The 18,396-nt window shown below is 38.6% G+C and overlaps 1 protein-coding gene across 1 annotated transcript; it reads right to left on the bottom strand.

Moving 5' to 3' along the window:
* Positions 1-15,866: 15,866 nt before the first annotated feature.
* Positions 15,867-18,039, bottom strand: CALHM6 (calcium homeostasis modulator family member 6). Its single transcript, XM_017653503.3, has 2 exons — positions 17,260-18,039; positions 15,867-16,574 (listed from the first exon to the last, which is right to left on the bottom strand). The coding sequence occupies exons 1-2, from the start codon at positions 17,785-17,787 to the stop codon at positions 16,152-16,154; spliced, it is 951 nt and encodes a 316-aa protein (XP_017508992.3). The 5' UTR covers positions 17,788-18,039; the 3' UTR covers positions 15,867-16,151.
* Positions 18,040-18,396: the final 357 nt, after the last annotated feature.

Raw genomic sequence — 18,396 nt, 5'->3', positions numbered from 1 at the left:
CAAAGACCTGAATGTAAGTCATGAAACCATAAAACCCTTAGAAAATAACATAGGCAAAAATCTCTTGGACATAAACATGAGTGACTTCTTCATGAACATATCTCCCTGGGCAAGGGAAACAAAAGCAAAAATGAACAAGTGGGACTATATCAAGCTGAAAAGCTTCTGTACAGCAAAGGACACCATCAATAGAACAAAAAGGTACCCTACAGTATGGGAGAATATATTCATAAATGACAGATCCGATAAAGGGTTGACATCCAAAATACATAAAGAGCTCACGCATCTCAACAAACAGAAAGCAAATAATCCAATTGAAAAATGAGCAGAGGAGCTGAACAGACAGTTCTCCAAAGAAGAAATTCAGATGGCTAACAGACACATGAAAAGATGCTCCACATCGCTTGTCATCAGAGAAATGCAAATTAAAACCACAATGAGATATCACCTCACACCCGTAAGGATCGCCACCATCCAAAAGACAAACAACAACAAATGTTGGCAAGGTTGCGGAGAAAGGGGAACCCTCCTACACTGCTGGTGGGAATGCAGATTAGTTCAACCATTGTGGAAATCAGCATGGAGTTTCCTCAAAAAGCACAAAATAGAAATACCATTTGACCCAGGAATTCCACTTGTACCCTAAGAATGCAGCAGCCCAGTTTGAAAAAAACAGATGCACCCCTATGTTTACCGCAGCACTATTTATAATAGCCAAGAAATGGAAGCAACCTAAGTGTCCATCAATACATGAATGGATAAAGAAGATGTGGTACATATACAGAATGGAATATTATTCAGCCATAAGAAGAAAACAAATCCTACCATTTGCGACAACATAGGTGGAGCTAGAGGGTATTATGCTCAGTGAAATAGGCCAGGTGGAGAAAGACAAGTACCAAATGATTTCACTCATATGTGGAGTATAAGAACAAAGAAAAACTGAAGGAACAGAACAGCAGCAGAATCACAGAACCCAAGAATGGACTAACAGTTACCAAAGGGAAAGGGACTGGGCAGGAGGGGTAGGAAGGGAGGAATAAGGGCAGGGAAAAAGAAAGGGGCCTTACGATTAGCATGTATAATGTGGTGGGGGGCATAGGGAGGGCTGTGCAACACAGAGAAGACAAGTAGTGAGTCTACAATATCTTACTACGCTGATGGACAGTGACTGTAATGGGGTTTGTTGGGGGGGACTTGGTGAAGGGGGTGTCTAGTAACCATAATGTTCTTCATGTAATTGTAGATTAATGATAATAAAATGAATTTTAAAAAAGGTACAAGCTTCCAAGTATAAAATAAATTAGTCACAGGGACACAAGTACAGCATTAAGAATATAGTCAAAAGTATTTTAATTTCTTTGTACGTTGACAGATAGTAACTACATTTATTGAGTAATGTATATATTGTAGAATCACACTATGTTGTATACCTGAAGCCAATATAAAATGGTATATCAACTACATTTCAATAAAAAAAGAGTAAGTAATAAAGTTTGTGAAAGCATGATTAATCAGTTTCCAGTTATTTTTCAGAAGTTCAGTGCCATTTGATTTTTGATTCTTGGTCTTTTATTTCTCTCTGGAAGATTTGAGCATTGTCTCCTTATCTACAGTGTTCCAAAAGTGATGCATCTCAGTGTGGGTCTGTATCTCTACACTGTGCTGATCACCTAATGGAATTCTTCAATCTAGAAACCTATGCCTTCCATTTGGGGAAAATTATTGAATTATTTCTGTGATAAAGTCTTATGCTATTCTATCCACTTCCTCTGATGTCTTCTGGAACCTTACTAGTAAGATGTTAGATCTCCTAGACTAATCCTCTAATTTTCTTTACTTTTCTTTTTTCCGTCTCTTTATCTTAATTCTTTATTTCCTCCAAGTTTGTCTTCCAATCATTCTATTGCATTTTTTATTTCTGTTAGCATGTTGGAAATTTTCAAGAATTGTCTTGTCCTCTAAGTGCTTTTTAATACCATTCCATTCTCATTTCATACATGTAATATCTCATCTTACATATCTAAAATAATTAATAATAGGGTTTTTTTTAAGTTTTCTTAAAAGTACATCGTTTCTGTTCCCTCCAAGGAACTTTCTGTTTGTTTTGGCTTCCATCTTTTATACTTTCCTTAGCTCTCTGGAGCTCCTTGGTTATCTAAGCCAAATTGGATGAAATATGAACATTGGTGGAGTTTGTACACTATGAACTTCAACACAGGATAACATGTTGGGAAATTTTAAAGTGAATCTCAAAATGTGTCTTTTCTTGAAATCTCTTCTCTTGGGTAATCATATTTGCTATATATGGCTCCTCTGCCGTACTGCTTGCAGGATAAAGACTTGAATGCCAGCATCTTGGGAGTCAGGTTGGGAAAGAATGCCAAGGAAATAAAAATTCAGTATATACATTTTAACTTAATTCCCATTTGTTCAATATAGTGTCCCTGCCTTCAACTAGCGTAGTGTCCCTCAGTTAAGAAATATTTTTGAAAAACTGTTATCTAGAGCTTAAAATATCCCCATCTTCTGCTAGCGTAGGATGAAGGAGTTGCCCAGGTGGAGTGAGGACAGAGATTTGACACACCAATTCTTCTTAAACAAGCTTTCAACCAATCCTGTTTTTAGCCCTGCCTCCAGCACCCCCATTTCCAGAGGTGACTGGAGCTGCTAGCTCCCTAGCCACTTCTACAGGTTCCATAGTACAAATTATATTGCTTTTTACTTTTCTCTAGTTTTGCCTGGGATTCAGATTTCTCAGCTCTGTTAGGACAATTACCACTTTCCATCTCCTTTCCAACTTCCAAAAATTGTGTTGCTTTTCTATCTCCTGTTCTCTGGTTGCTGTACGACACGGAAAAAGATCCTTTGGCTTTTTTTGGGGGGAGGGGTTGAATATGTAGTTTTAAGCCAACAATTTTAACCAGAAGTACCCCTTTCAGTTATGTTTCACTGCCAATAATCATATTTACAAAGTATAATTTTTAATAAGTATAAGCTGTTGAATCCCAAATTAGAGCATGAATATAGAGGATCTGGAGTAAGAGTTTAGATTTTAAGAAAATAAAATGATTACTTTATAGAGAGAGCTTCACCTTACATCTGCAGGGAGAGTTAAGCAGCATCTAGCTGAGATAAATGTGCTTATGAGGCTGGAAAGGTTATGTGATTCTGTTGACATGCACAGTGGCAAACATAGTTAAAGTTAATGAATGCAACTGTTTAAAGTTAGTCTTCTTAGATTGCACACAAATTGAATAAGAACAGTTGTCTTATCAAAAAAGTCTTGAGTAGAGCTGGGAGCTGAGAAAGGGGTTAGGACTGTTTTGATTTTTAAAAGAAAAAACATCTGTTTTTTAATTTCATGCACTGTCCTTTCTCTGAGTGCTTTCAACTATCTTTAAAGATGCCTAACATATGATTATCTGTTCTCCATGAAATGAAGCATGACTTAATGAATCCCCTGTGTGTCTATCTGCTTGGCCATTGGAATAAGATGCCCTATAGCCTGACCATGTCTCAGACTTGAGTTTGTTAAAGTAGCTCTTTTTGGATAGACTGTGTGATTTAAGAATATTACGAAGTAAGCCAAACAACAGTTGATTTTCCATCTGCCTCTGACTGTCTGAGATGTTTCCCAAACTGTGTTCTGTGAAACATCAGTAACCCAAATTGTTGGTGAATGCTCCATGATAAAGCAAAAACAAAAAACTTTCTCTTTTAAATTTTGTTTCTTTGCTATATATAAGAGAAATATTAAATATATTTATATCATTTTTATGCTGTAATATGTTTTTAAGAAATGCAGTGCCATACACAAAACACCAAAAAATAACATAAGAAATTGCTGATTTATAAGTACATGGTTTTCAAATCTAGGATAATGTAGTTACCAAAATACAGTCTCTGGTTGCTGATTTATTATCTATGGTTATGTACCCTGTGTCTTAAAATTTCAAGAAATATTTGGAAGACTAAAATTTTTCATCTTAATAAAATATTTAAAATTTAATCCTTTTCACTTGTTTTTATCAGTCTTATTGCTGTTTTGAGCATTTTCAAGATGACATTTTTTAAAGTCTTCAGAAGGTATCATACTGGGAAAAGAAAACACATAGTTTTAATATGATACAAAGAGAAGTATGATCAAGTGCTACTGTAGTTTGATAGGTAATGTCATAAAAGATAAGAGAAGGAAAAAGTTACCATGGACTGATGTTACTGGGGAATGCTTTGAGGAGGAAGTATGACTTGAAAGGGGGCTTGAAATATTGTGCATGCTCTTATATGCTTTACTAGTATTCCAAGAATGCAAGGCTCCAACTGCTTTTTATCCAGAACACTTCTCAGAGTGTGTTTGAACAAGCAACCTTGAGAGATGAAGTAATCTCCCTCTTGGACAAAGAACAGGCTTGATTATTACTTGCTATAAAATGGTACTGCCCCAAGATCAGTGTTCTGTCCAGTAATGCAGCCCATTCTGTGTACAGGTACCCATCTTAGCCTTCTATGTTGTTCCCATAGGACTTTGGGGAAACGGGAACAAATGCAAACATAATGCTCATGCTATTTGCTCTGCTGTGATTAATACAGTTTTTTGTCATTGGCCCAGAAATTCCATCTCTTCTGCCAGCTTCCATGATATACAGTCACAGGGTAAAAATTAGCTTGTAAATAGGGTAAAACCAAATCTTAGACATTACACTGGGAAAATGACAGAAAAGAGAACCAGTTGAGCAGAGATGTGCAAGTGAGCATTTCATGTTGTTTAATGGATGTTGTAGAAGGTTAGAAGGCCTGATTATATAAGAGATTACATATTGGAGAATATTGAAAATGTAAGTCGGATGGAGTGGAAGCAGGTACAATTTAAGGTTTTCAATAACAGTGCTATGAAATGAATATTTGTGTCCCCTCAAAATTCATACTGAAATCTAATTCTCAATATGATGGTGTTTGGAGGTAGGGCCTTTGGAAAGTGATTAGGTTATGAGGACGTAGCCCTCATGAATGAGATTGGTGCCCTTATAAAAGAGGCTCTACAGAGGTCCCTCACCATGTGGAGTAATCAAAAATATACACAAGCCACCATATAAGACCTCATGTTCCCACACACGTACATACACATATACTTACCATCGGACTAATTCCACATAACATTCCTTTAATGTAAAGACCATTAGGCATCATTTCCCTAATTCCAGAGCTATGGCCAAATACAGTCTAAAAAGGAGCATCACTTCCCCTTCTTGCAAATCAGCATGTTCTGGCCTTCTGTTGATTATCCTAAAATATCCAATGGTCTAACTCAGTCATCAGATGATTTAGGTGTTATAAGAAATGTGTGAGGGGGTCATTCAGTTCATTCGGAGTAAAAACCAAAGTCTTCACAGTGGCCCAAAGATTTTATGTGATCTGCCTCCCACTCCCTTACCTCTCTGCTCTCATGGACTACTTTTGTTCCTACTCAAGCCACGCTGGCTGACTCCTAAACTTTTTAAGTCTCTGCTCAAAGGTTACTTCTCAATGAGGGCAACAGCCCTCCAACCTCCCACATTTCTAAGGCCTCTTAGAGTGTTCTCCTTTTTCTTTTTTTTCCCATATTATTATTCTCCTCTTACATACTCATTTACTTATTTATTATGCTCACTGTTTATTTTCTCTCCTCTGAGAATGTAAGCTTCACAAAATAAGGTTCTTTGCTGTTAGTTCACTGATGTATCTCAAGTACCTAAAACATGCCCAAAACAAAGCAAGCAATCGATAAATAATTTTTAGTTTAAATGAGTGAATAATAGTGAAATCTTATAAATCACTAGGCAAAAGACAGATAACCCAAATGTAAAAAAATGGGCAAAAGGCTTGAATAGGCATTTCATAAAAAAGGATATCCAAACATCTAATAAATATATAAAAATATACTAAGAGCCTTTAACGGCTTAATACATGCCAGTTAAAACCACAGTGAAAAATACCATTACTGATTCACCAGAATGACAAAAAGTATACTAAATGGAAATACCATTTCTGCAGCATTGCTCATAAGAGTAAGAAGCTGGGAACAATCCAAATAAATTCCTATCAGCTGCTAAATGGATAACTAGATTAACTAGATTGCAGTATATTCTTGTAGCAGAGTACCATACAGCAATCAAAATAAATAAGTTGTTCTAGACAAAATATGGATGAGTCTCACAAACAAAAACAAGATAAAAACAATTCTTAGGGATGATTTGATTGATATAGAGTACAAAAAAGGCAAAATCTAAATATTAATAGTTCAAGAATGCACATTAGTAAAACTAGATAAAAGTAAGGAAATGATACTTCACCTTGTATTTCTAGATGGGGAGATTTGGGATTGTGAAGGCGCATATGGGTAAATGGGTTTGGGGGTAATGTTTGCTTTGTAATTATTGATGAAAATGTACATAAATATTTCATATACTCTGTTTGATATCCCACAATTTTTTAAATGATAATAAATTGCCTTACTTTGTAGAACTTTTTTTTCATTTGGGAGTTTTAAGTTTCTGTTCCTTATGGAAAATGGTCTTGACAGACCATATCCCTTGTTTGATTCAGGTCACTTTCCTTAGACAAGAACGTAATACAAGAGGAGGAGGAAAAGATGGTGGCATGAGTAGTGTGGTGGAAATCTTCACCCAAAACCACATATATTTTGAAAATACAGCAAATACAACTATTCCCGAAAAAGTGATCAGAAGTAACAGTACAACAACCAGTCTACATCTGGGAGAAGACAACATCTTAGAGAAAAGGTAAAGTACAAAGCTGTTACCCAGTGGGACACGAGCACTCCCCACACCCCAGCTCACTGGCAGGAGGAAAAGAATCAAAGTGGGGAAATCAGCCATACAAATCTGCCCCAGGAGCACAGACCCACATTTCATGGTGCTCTGAAGATTAGAGGAGCTGAAAAGCAAAGTCAGACTAAGACTGCAAACAGGTTCCCACACCTGGCTGCCCTAGGACAAAAGAAAAGCAGGTGCATTAAAAACCTTTAAGGGGCAAGGGTTTAACAGGTAGACAAAATCGTCCTGGTACACTCAGCACAGCAGGCTGGGAACTTCAGGCACCCTATTCCCCTGGTTGGCAATGCAGACCCAAGGCCCTTCACTATGATAAGTTGCCTGCTGTTCCTTTCTCTGTGCCATCACCTGCATATAAACTGGCTGTCCCTGCTATTAGTGCAGACTTGCCAGAGGGCAACCCTGCATACAGCAACATACAAAGCTTAATGCAGAGGTTTCTCCCTGTGCACAGCTAACCAGCCAAGACCCAGAAGCTGCTCCCTATATACGTTGATGGGCACAGAAAGTGGACATGGGTAAAGACACCAGGAGCAATGAAGGGGTTTTGTTCTCATGGCAGAACCCGCATTGCTCACCTGAGACCTCCACCAGTGCCCTAGGCCATTCCAAGAGCTGCCCTGCCCAAGGTAGCTAAGGGGATTAACCCAGAGGCCTCTCCCTGTGCGTGGTTAACTGGCACAGACAGCAGAGATAGGCACAGTGACCAGCAAACAGGAAGGGACTTTGTACTCCCAGCTGACACCCACGCCACTCACCAACGACCACTCCCATGGCTCCAGGACCATGAAAAGGCAGAAGAACCTTGTTCAATCCAAACTCCCTCAAACACCAGCAAGAGGGCTCAGTGAGACTGAAATCACCAATCTTCCTGAAAAGGAATTCAAAATAAAAGTTATAAGCATGCTGGTGGAGCTACAGGAAAATATTCAAGAGATAAGGGATGAATTCAGGAGGGAGAAAACTGAAATGAAACAAACAATGGAAGGATTTAAAAGCAGATTAGATGAGGTGGAGGAGACTGTTAATGGAATAGAAATCAGAGAACAGGAATACAGAGAAGCTGAGGCAGAGAAAGAAAAAAGTATCTCTAGAAATGAAAGACTATTAAGAAAACTGTGTGACCAATCCAAATGGAACAATATTCACATTATAAGGGTACCAGAAGAAGAAGAAGAAGAGAGAAAATAGGATAGAAAGTGTCTTTGAAGAAATAAATGCTGAAAACTGCTTCAATCTGGGAAGGAAATACTCTCTCAGGCCATGGAAGTCCACAGATTTCTCAATGCAAGGGACCAAGGAGGACAACACCAAGACATATAATAATTAAAATGTCAAAGATCAAAGACAAGGACAGAGTATTAAAAGCAGCCAGAGAGAGAAAAAGGATCACCTACAAAGGGAAACCCATCAGGCTATCATCAGACTTCTCAGCAGAAACCTTACAGGCCAGAAGGGAGCAGCATGATATATTCAATGCAATGAAACAGAAGGGCCTCAAACCAAGAATACTCTATACAGCAAGATTATTATTTAAAGTTGAAGGAAGGATTAAACAATTCCCAGATAAGCAAAAGCTGAGGGAATTTACCTCCCACAAACCATCTCTACAGCATATTTTAAAGGGATTGGTCTAGATGGAAGTATGCCTAAGGCTAAATAACTGTGACCAGAGAAAATAAAACCACAGCAAAAGAAGTAGACCAAATAAATACTAACCAAAAAAAAAAAAATTAAATCAGCTACCCAGAAAGTCAGTAAGGCATACACAAAGAGTACAGAATATGACACTAAAATATAAAGAATGGAGAAGGAAGAAAAAGAAGGGAGAGAAAAAAGAATCATCATACTCTGTTTATAATAGCAATAGCATAATAAGTGAGTTAAGTTAGACTGTTAGATAGTAAAGAAGCTGTCCTTGAACGTTTGGTAACCACAAATCCAAAGCCTGCAATGGCAATAAGTACATATCCATAAATAATTACCCTAAATGTAAATGGTATGAAAGCACCAATCAACAAAACAATAGAGTCACTGAATGGATAAAAAAGCAAGAACCATCTACATGCTTCCTACAAGAGATTCACTTCAAACCCAGAGACATACACAGATGAAAAGTGAAGGGATGGCAAAGATGTTTCATGCAACTTATAGGGAGAAAAAAGCAGGAGTTGCAGTACTTGTATCAGAAAAAATAGAGCTCGAATCAAAGAAAGTCACAAGAGACAAAGAAGGACATTACATAATGATAAGGCGGTCAGTCTAACAAGAGGATATAATGATTATAAATATCTATGCACCCAACACAGGAGCAGCTACATATGTGAAACAGATATTAGCAGAATTAAAGAGGAATACAGAATGTAATGCATTCATTTTAGGAGACTTCATCACTCCACTCACTTCAAAGGACAAATCAACCAGACAGAAAATAAGTAAGGACACAGAGGCACTGAACAACACATTAGAACAGATGTACCTAACAGACATCTACAGAACTCTACACCCAAATGCAGCAGAATAAACATTCTTCTCAAGTTCACATGGAACATTTTCAAGAATAGATCATATACTAGGCCATAAAAAGAGTCTCAGTAAATTAAAAAAGATTAATATTGTACACCAGTTTCTCAGATCACAAAGGTATGAAACTAGAAATAAATTATGCAAAGAAAATGAGAAATCCCACAAACACATGGAGGCTTCACAATAATCCCCTCAATTACCAATGGATCAAAGACCAAAAAAAACCCAGAAATCAAGCAATATATGGAGACAAATGACAAAATTAATTCAACAAAGCAAAATCTGTGGGATGCAGTGAAGGCTGTGCTAAGAGGAAAGTATATTGCAATATGGGCCTACCTCAGGAAAGAATAACAATCCCATATGAGCAGGCTAAACTCACAATTAATGAAATTAGAAAAAGAAGAACAAATGAGGCCCAAAGTCAGTAGAAGGAGGGACATAATAAAGATTAGAGCAGAAATAAATAAAATCGAGAAGAATAAACAATAGAAAGAACCAATGAAAGCAAGAGCTGATAAACAAAATAGATAAACAGCTAGCCAGATTTATCAAGAACAAAGGAGGGTCTACACATCTAAACAGGATCAGAAATGAGAAAAGAAAAATTACTATGGACACCACAGAAATAAAAAGAATTATGAGAGAATACTATGAAAAATTATATGCTAACAAACTGGACAACCTAGAAGAAATGGACAATTTTATAGAAAAAGACAACCTTTCAAGACTGACCCAGAAAGAAACAGAAAATCTGAACAGTCAATTACCAGCAATGAAATTGAACTGATAATCAAAAAACTACCCAAGAACAAAATTGCCATACCAGATGGATTCACTGCTGAATTTTATCAGACATTTAGAGAAGACATAATACCCATCCTCCATAAAGTTTTCCAAAAAGTAGAAGAAAGAGGAATACTTCCAAACTAATTCTATGAGGCCAGCCAGCATTACTCTAATATCAAAACCATGCAAAGACACCACAAAAGGAGAAAATTACAGACCAATATCCCTGATGAACATAGATGCAAAAATACTCAACAAATATTAGCAAACTAAATTCAAAAATACATCAAAAAGATCACACACCATCACTAACTAGGATTTATTCCAGGGATGCAAGGATGGTATAATATTAGAAATCACATGATCATCTCCATAGATACTGAAAAAGCATGTGACAATATTCAACACCCATTCATGATAAAAACTCTCAACAAAATGGGTATAGAGCACAAGTACCTCAACATAATAAAGGCCATATATGATAAACCCACAGCCAACATCATACATAACAGTGAAAAGCTAAAAGCTTTTCCCCTAAGATTGGGAACAAGACAGGGATGCCCACTCTCCCCACTGTTATTCAACATAGTACTGGAGGTCCTAGCCATGGCAGTCAGGCAACACAAAGAAATAAAAGGCATCCAGATTGGTAAGCAAGAAGTCAAACTGTCCCTGTTTGCAGATGACATGATTTGTACATAAAAAACCCTAAGGAATCCATTCCAAAATTACTAGAACTAATATCTGAATTCAGCAAAGTTGCAGGATACAAAATTAATACACAGAAATCTGTTGCATTCCTATACATTAATGATGAACTAGCAGAAAGAGAAATCAGAAAAACAATTCCATTCTCAATTGCATCAAAAAGAATAAAATACCTAGGAATAAACATAATCAAGGAAGTGAAAGACCTATACCCTGAAAACTACAAGACACTCTTGAGAGAAACTAAAGAGGACACTAATGAATGGAAATGCATCCTGTGCTCTTGGGTAGGAAGAATTAATATTGTCAAAATAGCTATCCTGCTTAAAGCAATCTACAGATTCAATGCAATCCCTATCAAAGTACCAACAGCATTCTTCAACAAACTGGAATAAATAGTTCTAAAATTCATATGGAGCCAAAAAAGACCCCAAGTAGCCAAAACAGTCCTGAGAAGGAAAAATAAAGCAGGGGGGATCTCACTTCCCAACTTCAAGCTCTACTACAAAGCCACAGTAATCAAGACAGTTTGGAACTGGCACAAGAACAGACCCATACACCAGTGGAGCAGAATAGAGGGTCCAAATATTAACCCAAGAATATATGGTCAATTAATGTATGATAAAGGAGCCATGGATATGCAATGGGGAAATGAGAGTCTCTTCAACAACTGCTGTTGGCAAAATTGGACAGCTACATGTAAGAGAATGAAACTGGATTACTGTCTAACTCCATATACACAAGTAAACTAGAAATGGATCAAAGACCTGAATGTAAGTTATGAAACCATAAAACTCTTAGAAGAAAACATAGGTAAAAATCTCCTGAATATAAACATGAGCAAATTCTTCCTGAACACATCTCCCCCGGCAAGGGAAACAAAAGCAACTATGAACAAGTGGGACTATATCAAACTCTAAAGCTTCTGTACAGCAAAGGACACCATCAGTAGAACAGAAAGGCATCCTATAGTATGGGAGAATATATTCATAAATGACATATACAATTAGGGGTTAACATCTAAAATATATAATAAGCTCACACTTCTCAACAACCAAAAAAGCAAATAAGCCAATTAAAAAATGGGCAGAGGATCTGAACAGACACTTCTCCAAAGAAGAAATCCAGATGGCCAAGAGGCACATGAAAAGATGCTTCACATCACTACTCATCAGAGAAATGCAAATTAAAACCACAATGAGATATCACCTCACATCAGTTAGGATGGCCAATATCCAAAAGACAAACAACAACAAATGTTGGCAAGGATGTGGAGAAAGGGGAACCCCCCTACACTGCTGGTGGGAATGTAAGTTAGTTCAACCATTGTGGAAAGCAGTATGGAGGATCTTCAAAAAACTAAAAATAGAAATACCATTTGACCCAGGAATTCTCCTCCTATGGAATTACCCTAAGAAGGCAGGAGCCTAGATTCAAAGACATATGCACCCCTATGTTTATCTTGGCACTATTTACAATAGCCAAGAAATGGAAGCAACCTAAGTGTCCATCAGTAGATGAATGGATAAAGAAGATGTACATATACACAATGAATATTATTCAGCCATAAGAAGAAAATAAATCCTTCCTTTTGCAACAACATGGATGGAGCTAGAGGGTGTTATGCTTAGTGAAACGAGCCAGGTGGAGGAAGACAAGTACAAATGATTTCTCTCATCTGTGGAGTATAAGAACAAAGCAAAAACTGAAGGAACAAAATAGCAGCAGACTCACAGAACCCAAGCTGGACTAACAGTTACCAAAGGGAAAGGGACTGGGGAGGGTTGAGAGGAAGGAAGGGCTAAGGGACATTATGATTAGCACACGTAATGTAGTGGGAGCATGGGGAAGGCAGTATAGCACAGAGAAGACAAGTAGTAACTCTATAGCATCTTACTATGCTGGTGGACAGTGAGTGTAATGGGACATGTTGCTGGACTTGGTAATGGGGGGAATCTAGTAACCACAATGTTGCTCATGTGATTGTATATTAATGATACCTTAATAAAAAATAAATAAATAAAAAGGAAAAAGAATGTAATACAAGCATTCAGTCCTAACATTGCAATTCATAAGAGATATTTCATAAGGGGGTGATGAAGAAGGAGAGACAAAATAAAATCAACTAAAGGCTCTGCTTTCAGGACAGGCCCCGTGTTTGACATGGGGCAGGTACTCAGTGGGAATTTGTTGATGGCAAACTAGACAGTGGCCGCTACTGCTGGGGCTGACTCAGGGAGCATTGCTCCATCTTTTGTCTTAGAATTATTTACAATAGGCCACCTGGTAAATAAGATGGAAGATGTTGTGCAACTTAGGGATTACAAGATATTTTCCAGCCAAAGACATTTGTGTACTTGGCTAATTCTATTTTCACATGTTTCCTTCAGGACTTGCTCCTTTAATCAGTTCATAGAGCATTGATGTTTTTCTCCATGACTTTGAATGGACCCTAGAAACAAAGTATACTCTCACACTCGGTAAGATGTATCATCTTGCCAGTACTCAATATTGAGGAATCATCTCTTGGAACAATTTGATTTTCAGCAAATATTAATAGTAGTTACTGTGTCTGAATGTCTTCTAAGGTTGGAGGTTTTAGGGCAGCATAAAGCCAAGTGATTATGAAGAATTACTTGGTAGACCAGCAAATAAATATACATCAAGTGTAGAAATGCTTCTTGAGCCATTGATGTAGCTTGTTGGAAACCAGGCTCAGAGGAGCAGCGTGTCCTACCCTGCTGTGTCCCCACCATGAAATAACTGCTGTTTCCTGACCTCACTGTTTATTCAATGTGGTCTTAGCTATTAATAACTGCCAATTTTCTGAATGAGATGAAAAATATCGGGAATCACTAAGGACATCTGTATCTTTAGCTCACATGCGCTAAAAAGGAAAAAGTCTGCCTAGTGATAATATTAGCCAAGTTGTCATTTTGAACCACATGATCTGGAAAGAGTCAGTTCTCCAGCTTCAGTTCTGCCTTTGTTGACCATGTGACCTTAGACTAGTAAGTAACCTCTCTAACCCTCGATTCCTCACTTATAAGCGTGAGTGATGTGTTGCATGGGTATCCCACGAAATTATGAAAATGAAAGGAAGTGAAAGATTCAAAACTGCTTTGATGACTGTAAAGTCCTACACTAGTGTAAGGGTTCTTTTTCATCTTTTCTAATTACAGCCAATATTTATTATTCATTTGTAAAAGAAAAAAATCCAAAGATCAAAAGGCATGAGGTTTAAAAACCCTGCCCCCAGTAGTCTCCAGAATTGACCAAATTTGACAATTTGGTGCTTATCTTCATATACTTTATGAAGGTGTATGTGTATGTGTTTATGTGTTTTTAACAAAAAAGGGATATCTTACTAATAAGGAGACTACAATACAATACTTTTTTATGGAGTAAATTATTGTGTGTATATATATATACACATGTTATATATATATACATATTATATATATATATATACACACACACATATAAAGATCAATGATGTTTTGTGTGAAAAGTTGCAGAACCACATATATAGATGAAAATATTTGTGTGGACACAGTATATGGCTCCCTCTGGGAAGGAAATATTGTAAAGAAATGAGGTAATTTTACATTTTACTTCACACAGTTTCTACCATTATCATTTTTTGTCTCAAGACTATATACATTAACAGTAATTATTAAAGACTGTGTAAGAGAAAGTGGAGTGTAAGTCAATAAAATAGAGACAATAAGATACTAATGAAGGTGTAAGTATAATGGTAGACTAGAAAAACAAATATTGAAAGGGACAAATATATAAAAGAAATTGGAAAATGAAATAAAGGATGCAAAAATGAAAGTAAGCATATGATATTCAAAAATTTTGGGGGGGAATAGAAAATACCTGAGCATGCAGTTTCTGTTGCCAACTTCTTTGTTACCTCAACAACAGGATATTCAGCCTACTAACTAATTCTCTTTAACTGCCCCTTGCCACAAAGGGCAAAGAGAAGCTAGCACAGCAGTCTGCCAAAAGAGGGAGAAGGACTAAATATGATTGGTGCTCAATTTGTTTTACAGTTAAAAGTTTTCATATCTCATTTTAAAACAGCCATAAATTTGGGGGGTAGGCAAGAATGATAATCTAATATCCCCTGCAAAGTCCTGCTGTTACCAAGCAACAAAATAGGCATCATCCTCAAAAAATTCTTGCATCCTTTCTGTCAACAGATTTTATGATGTCCATGGTCAAACCTACCTTGAATCTACTACTTCTATTTTTATCACCACCAACCGGGTTCAAATGCACTCCCACCTATCTCCACCACAGTGGCCTCCTGATTAGTCTCTCCATTTCTACCTTGGCTCTCACTTTTTCCCCTGCCATTCCTTTTTCCACTGAATAGGATCAATTTAAGGATTGATTTTCCTAAAATGATTATAGGATGAAAAGCATGACTTCAAAGGGCTGCAAGATATTTCCCTTGCTTATTTTGTCCAGTTGCCTTTAGGCTTCCTACTGTGGTAAGAACTTTCTCACCCGTCCTTGTACATACTGCTCTGCAAACTGAAATGCTCTTCTACTCTACAGATTTCAGTTTCTTACAGACTTTCCCACCTCCCTCTTCCCCAAATCTAAATCAGGTCACAATTCTGTATTTCTGTATTTGTTTGTATGGTATAGGTTTCATGTGACTTACCCACTCTGTTGAAGCTCTGTAATAACTACATGAGAGTTCGTAAAGCTACCCTCTCTACCTTTGTAAATATTTAAAATTTATTATAGCTGCTATCAAATTTTCCCTCTGACACTATAAACTAAAAAGAAGTTATGCATACAACTATTCTAGTTTTTCAACTTTTTTATTTTAAAAAATTTATTTTCTTTTCTGATTTTTTTGTATTTTTGTTTGAAAGCCATAAAATGCCAGTATTTTAAAGTTCCAAACAAGGTGTCATCTGTAAGAAAGTGAATTTGAAATTGACATCATATAACCTAATAGAAAGGTCTGAAGTTCAGTTGTCCCTTCACTCTTTCTGCTACTAAAGTCTTTTATTTGAAAGCAGCATTTCTATTTAGTTGAAAAGGATCCTAGACTAGGAATATAAAACTTCTGATCTAGTTACAGTTTGTCACCTTGAATGAATCATTTAACCATGTGTCCTTTTTTTAGGAATGCAACAGAGAGGTAAATTTAAAATTCTATTTCCACAATTTGAAAGACCAAAAAAAGGGGGGGGGAGGGGCAGTGATAAACAATACCAATGTTTGTTTTTTGAAAGTGAAGCAGAACTTTTTTCCTATTCTTAAATAAGGTCATAACTCAGCACTGGTGTTTATACCAGGTGAATCTACAAAGCCAAGGACAGGAACCACTACGTCTCCTTCAGAAGACCTGATACTTTGACTCTTTTCTTTTCTGTTAACATATTTGTGCAACAGACTGTAATACTGGTCCTTTGGATTGAAAGTATATAGTGATGAAATTTGCTGCCAGTCTTTAATACTTGGTGTGTTGTACTCCTTTGGATGTGAGCGCTCAAAGAAACACTTAATGTTCTCTTTTGCCAATTGCATTGCATGCTCTGTGGCTTGACTTTTAAGGATCTGCTGCTCCTGTTCCAAATAGATTTTCCAAAATTTCAGCTGCATGAAACTAATTGGAGATAGGCACCGGGTAACAGATGTAAAAATCAGAAGCAAGATGGTAACAGCTGCGATCAGGATCCAGCCCAGCACCTTAGGAAAAAATAACAAAATAGCAATTTAGTCACATTTTTTATAAGAAATTTTTTAATCCTTAGATAAAGTTTCAACTACTCAAAGTTTTGATGATGATCAAGCAAGTTTTAGGTCTTAATCCCTTAAAAGAAAGAAGTAGTAGTAATCTCCCAAACCCCTTAGTACAACTGCTTGTTTGACCCGGCATTTTCCAAGTTCTGTCAAGGATCCAGAGAGCAGCCTATGTGTCGCCTAGAACGCAAAAAGTGGAATTTCGGCTAATCTATGAAAAAAGCATTTTAAAGAACTCCTGAACCTCATAAACTGAGAAGCAGTGTGCCATAGTAGCTTTAGAGCCAGGCGCACCCCTAACAAGTCTTCTGCCTTCTTCTGGCTGGACGATCAACTTGACCGAGACTCAGTGTATTTGCTATAAAGCCCTAATAAATCCAGGAGGCAAAGGACCTAGCGTGGTACCTGCCTGGCACAGAGTAGGTGCCTGATACCACGTCCTCCTTTGCTTTCATTTTATGTAAACATTCGCCTGCCGGCTAAGTAGAAGCCAAGAGCCATTCCAAGTTTGTCTTTGGGTGTCGTAGGTCTGTTAAAAGGGCACTGATTTCTGCTTCATCTTGTGCGCCCCACAGTAGCCCGCCTTTCTGGGATCGGATCCTCCCCACCGCCTCCAGCGCCAGCACCTGACCTGTGACTGGGCCTTGAGCTCCTTCAGGAGGTCCTGCACGTTGGACTCCTTGGCCTGGTGGCAGGGCACCAGTGGCAGCTGGACCTCGCAGTCGGGGTCGCGGCCAGCGCACAGACACCTCGCCAGGAAGGCGCTCCCGCTGGCGGCGCACTCGTAGAAGGAGCCCCCAAGCAGCGCCACCGCCACCCAGGTAAGGGGCGCGACCGCGGCGGTCGCGCTGAGCTGCGCGCACACTAGAGCCCCGCGCAATCCCGAGCCGCAGCCCATGCGCGCGCCCCGCGCGCAGCAGCCGGTCAGCAAGCGCCACGTGCGCGCGCTCAGCACGTATCCCAGGAGGAAGAGCGCCAGCGCCGGCACCAGCAGGAAGACCAGGCCGTAGGCTGCGTTCCAGGTGCCGCTGCAGGGGCACTGGAACACCGTGGTGGAGAAGAGGCGCTCCCCGCCCGCGGTCAGCAGGGTCACCAGGCCGTAGCCCAGCGCGCTGTGGTACTTGAGGTGCAGGTCCAGCACGGCCCGAAACTTATCCATGGCCTTCTACCCAGGGCGCCGTGGGCGCTCGTACCCCAGGGCCCGGGAGCTTCTGCCTCTTAACTGCCCAGCTCCTCAGGTCTTTTGGGTGGACCGAGGACTGGGCCTTTCCGCTCTAAAAGCAACCTCAGAAAAAGGAAGAGGACTTATCCGGTTTCATGATCTTTCGCTTTCATATTTCAGCCAAACCAACCCTAACAAAGAATCCCAAGCACTGACACCCTTGTCCTCCCCAGTATGCAGCCCTTTCCGGAGGCATTGTTGACCTTGCTCCTCCAGTTTTGGAACTCGGGCAAAGGATAGACTCTGTTCCTTTGTTATACTCAACCGACAGCAAACAAAGGACTTTCCTTACCCTTCATGACTTGGGAAAAACACCAGATTTTCCTTTATTGACAACAGCACCCTAGTTCCTAAACCAACTCCCAGTAAGACCAAATAATGACAAAAAACCTGGTCATTTCTAGGAGACATTATTCAAAGACAGATTTCTGTTTTCTGTTTCATAAGCTTGGTACAGTAAAGCCCAGCCCAAGTTATAGTGCCGCCATGGTGTTCTGTCCGCTTCATGCCCCTTCATGTCCCCTTTGTGGACAGAACTACCAGCCT

The sequence above is a fragment of the Manis javanica genome, chromosome 13 (genome assembly GCF_040802235.1).
Source record: "Manis javanica isolate MJ-LG chromosome 13, MJ_LKY, whole genome shotgun sequence".
Lineage (NCBI taxonomy): Eukaryota > Metazoa > Chordata > Mammalia > Pholidota > Manidae > Manis > Manis javanica.
This window is presented reverse-complemented; position numbering and strand designations above follow the sequence as displayed.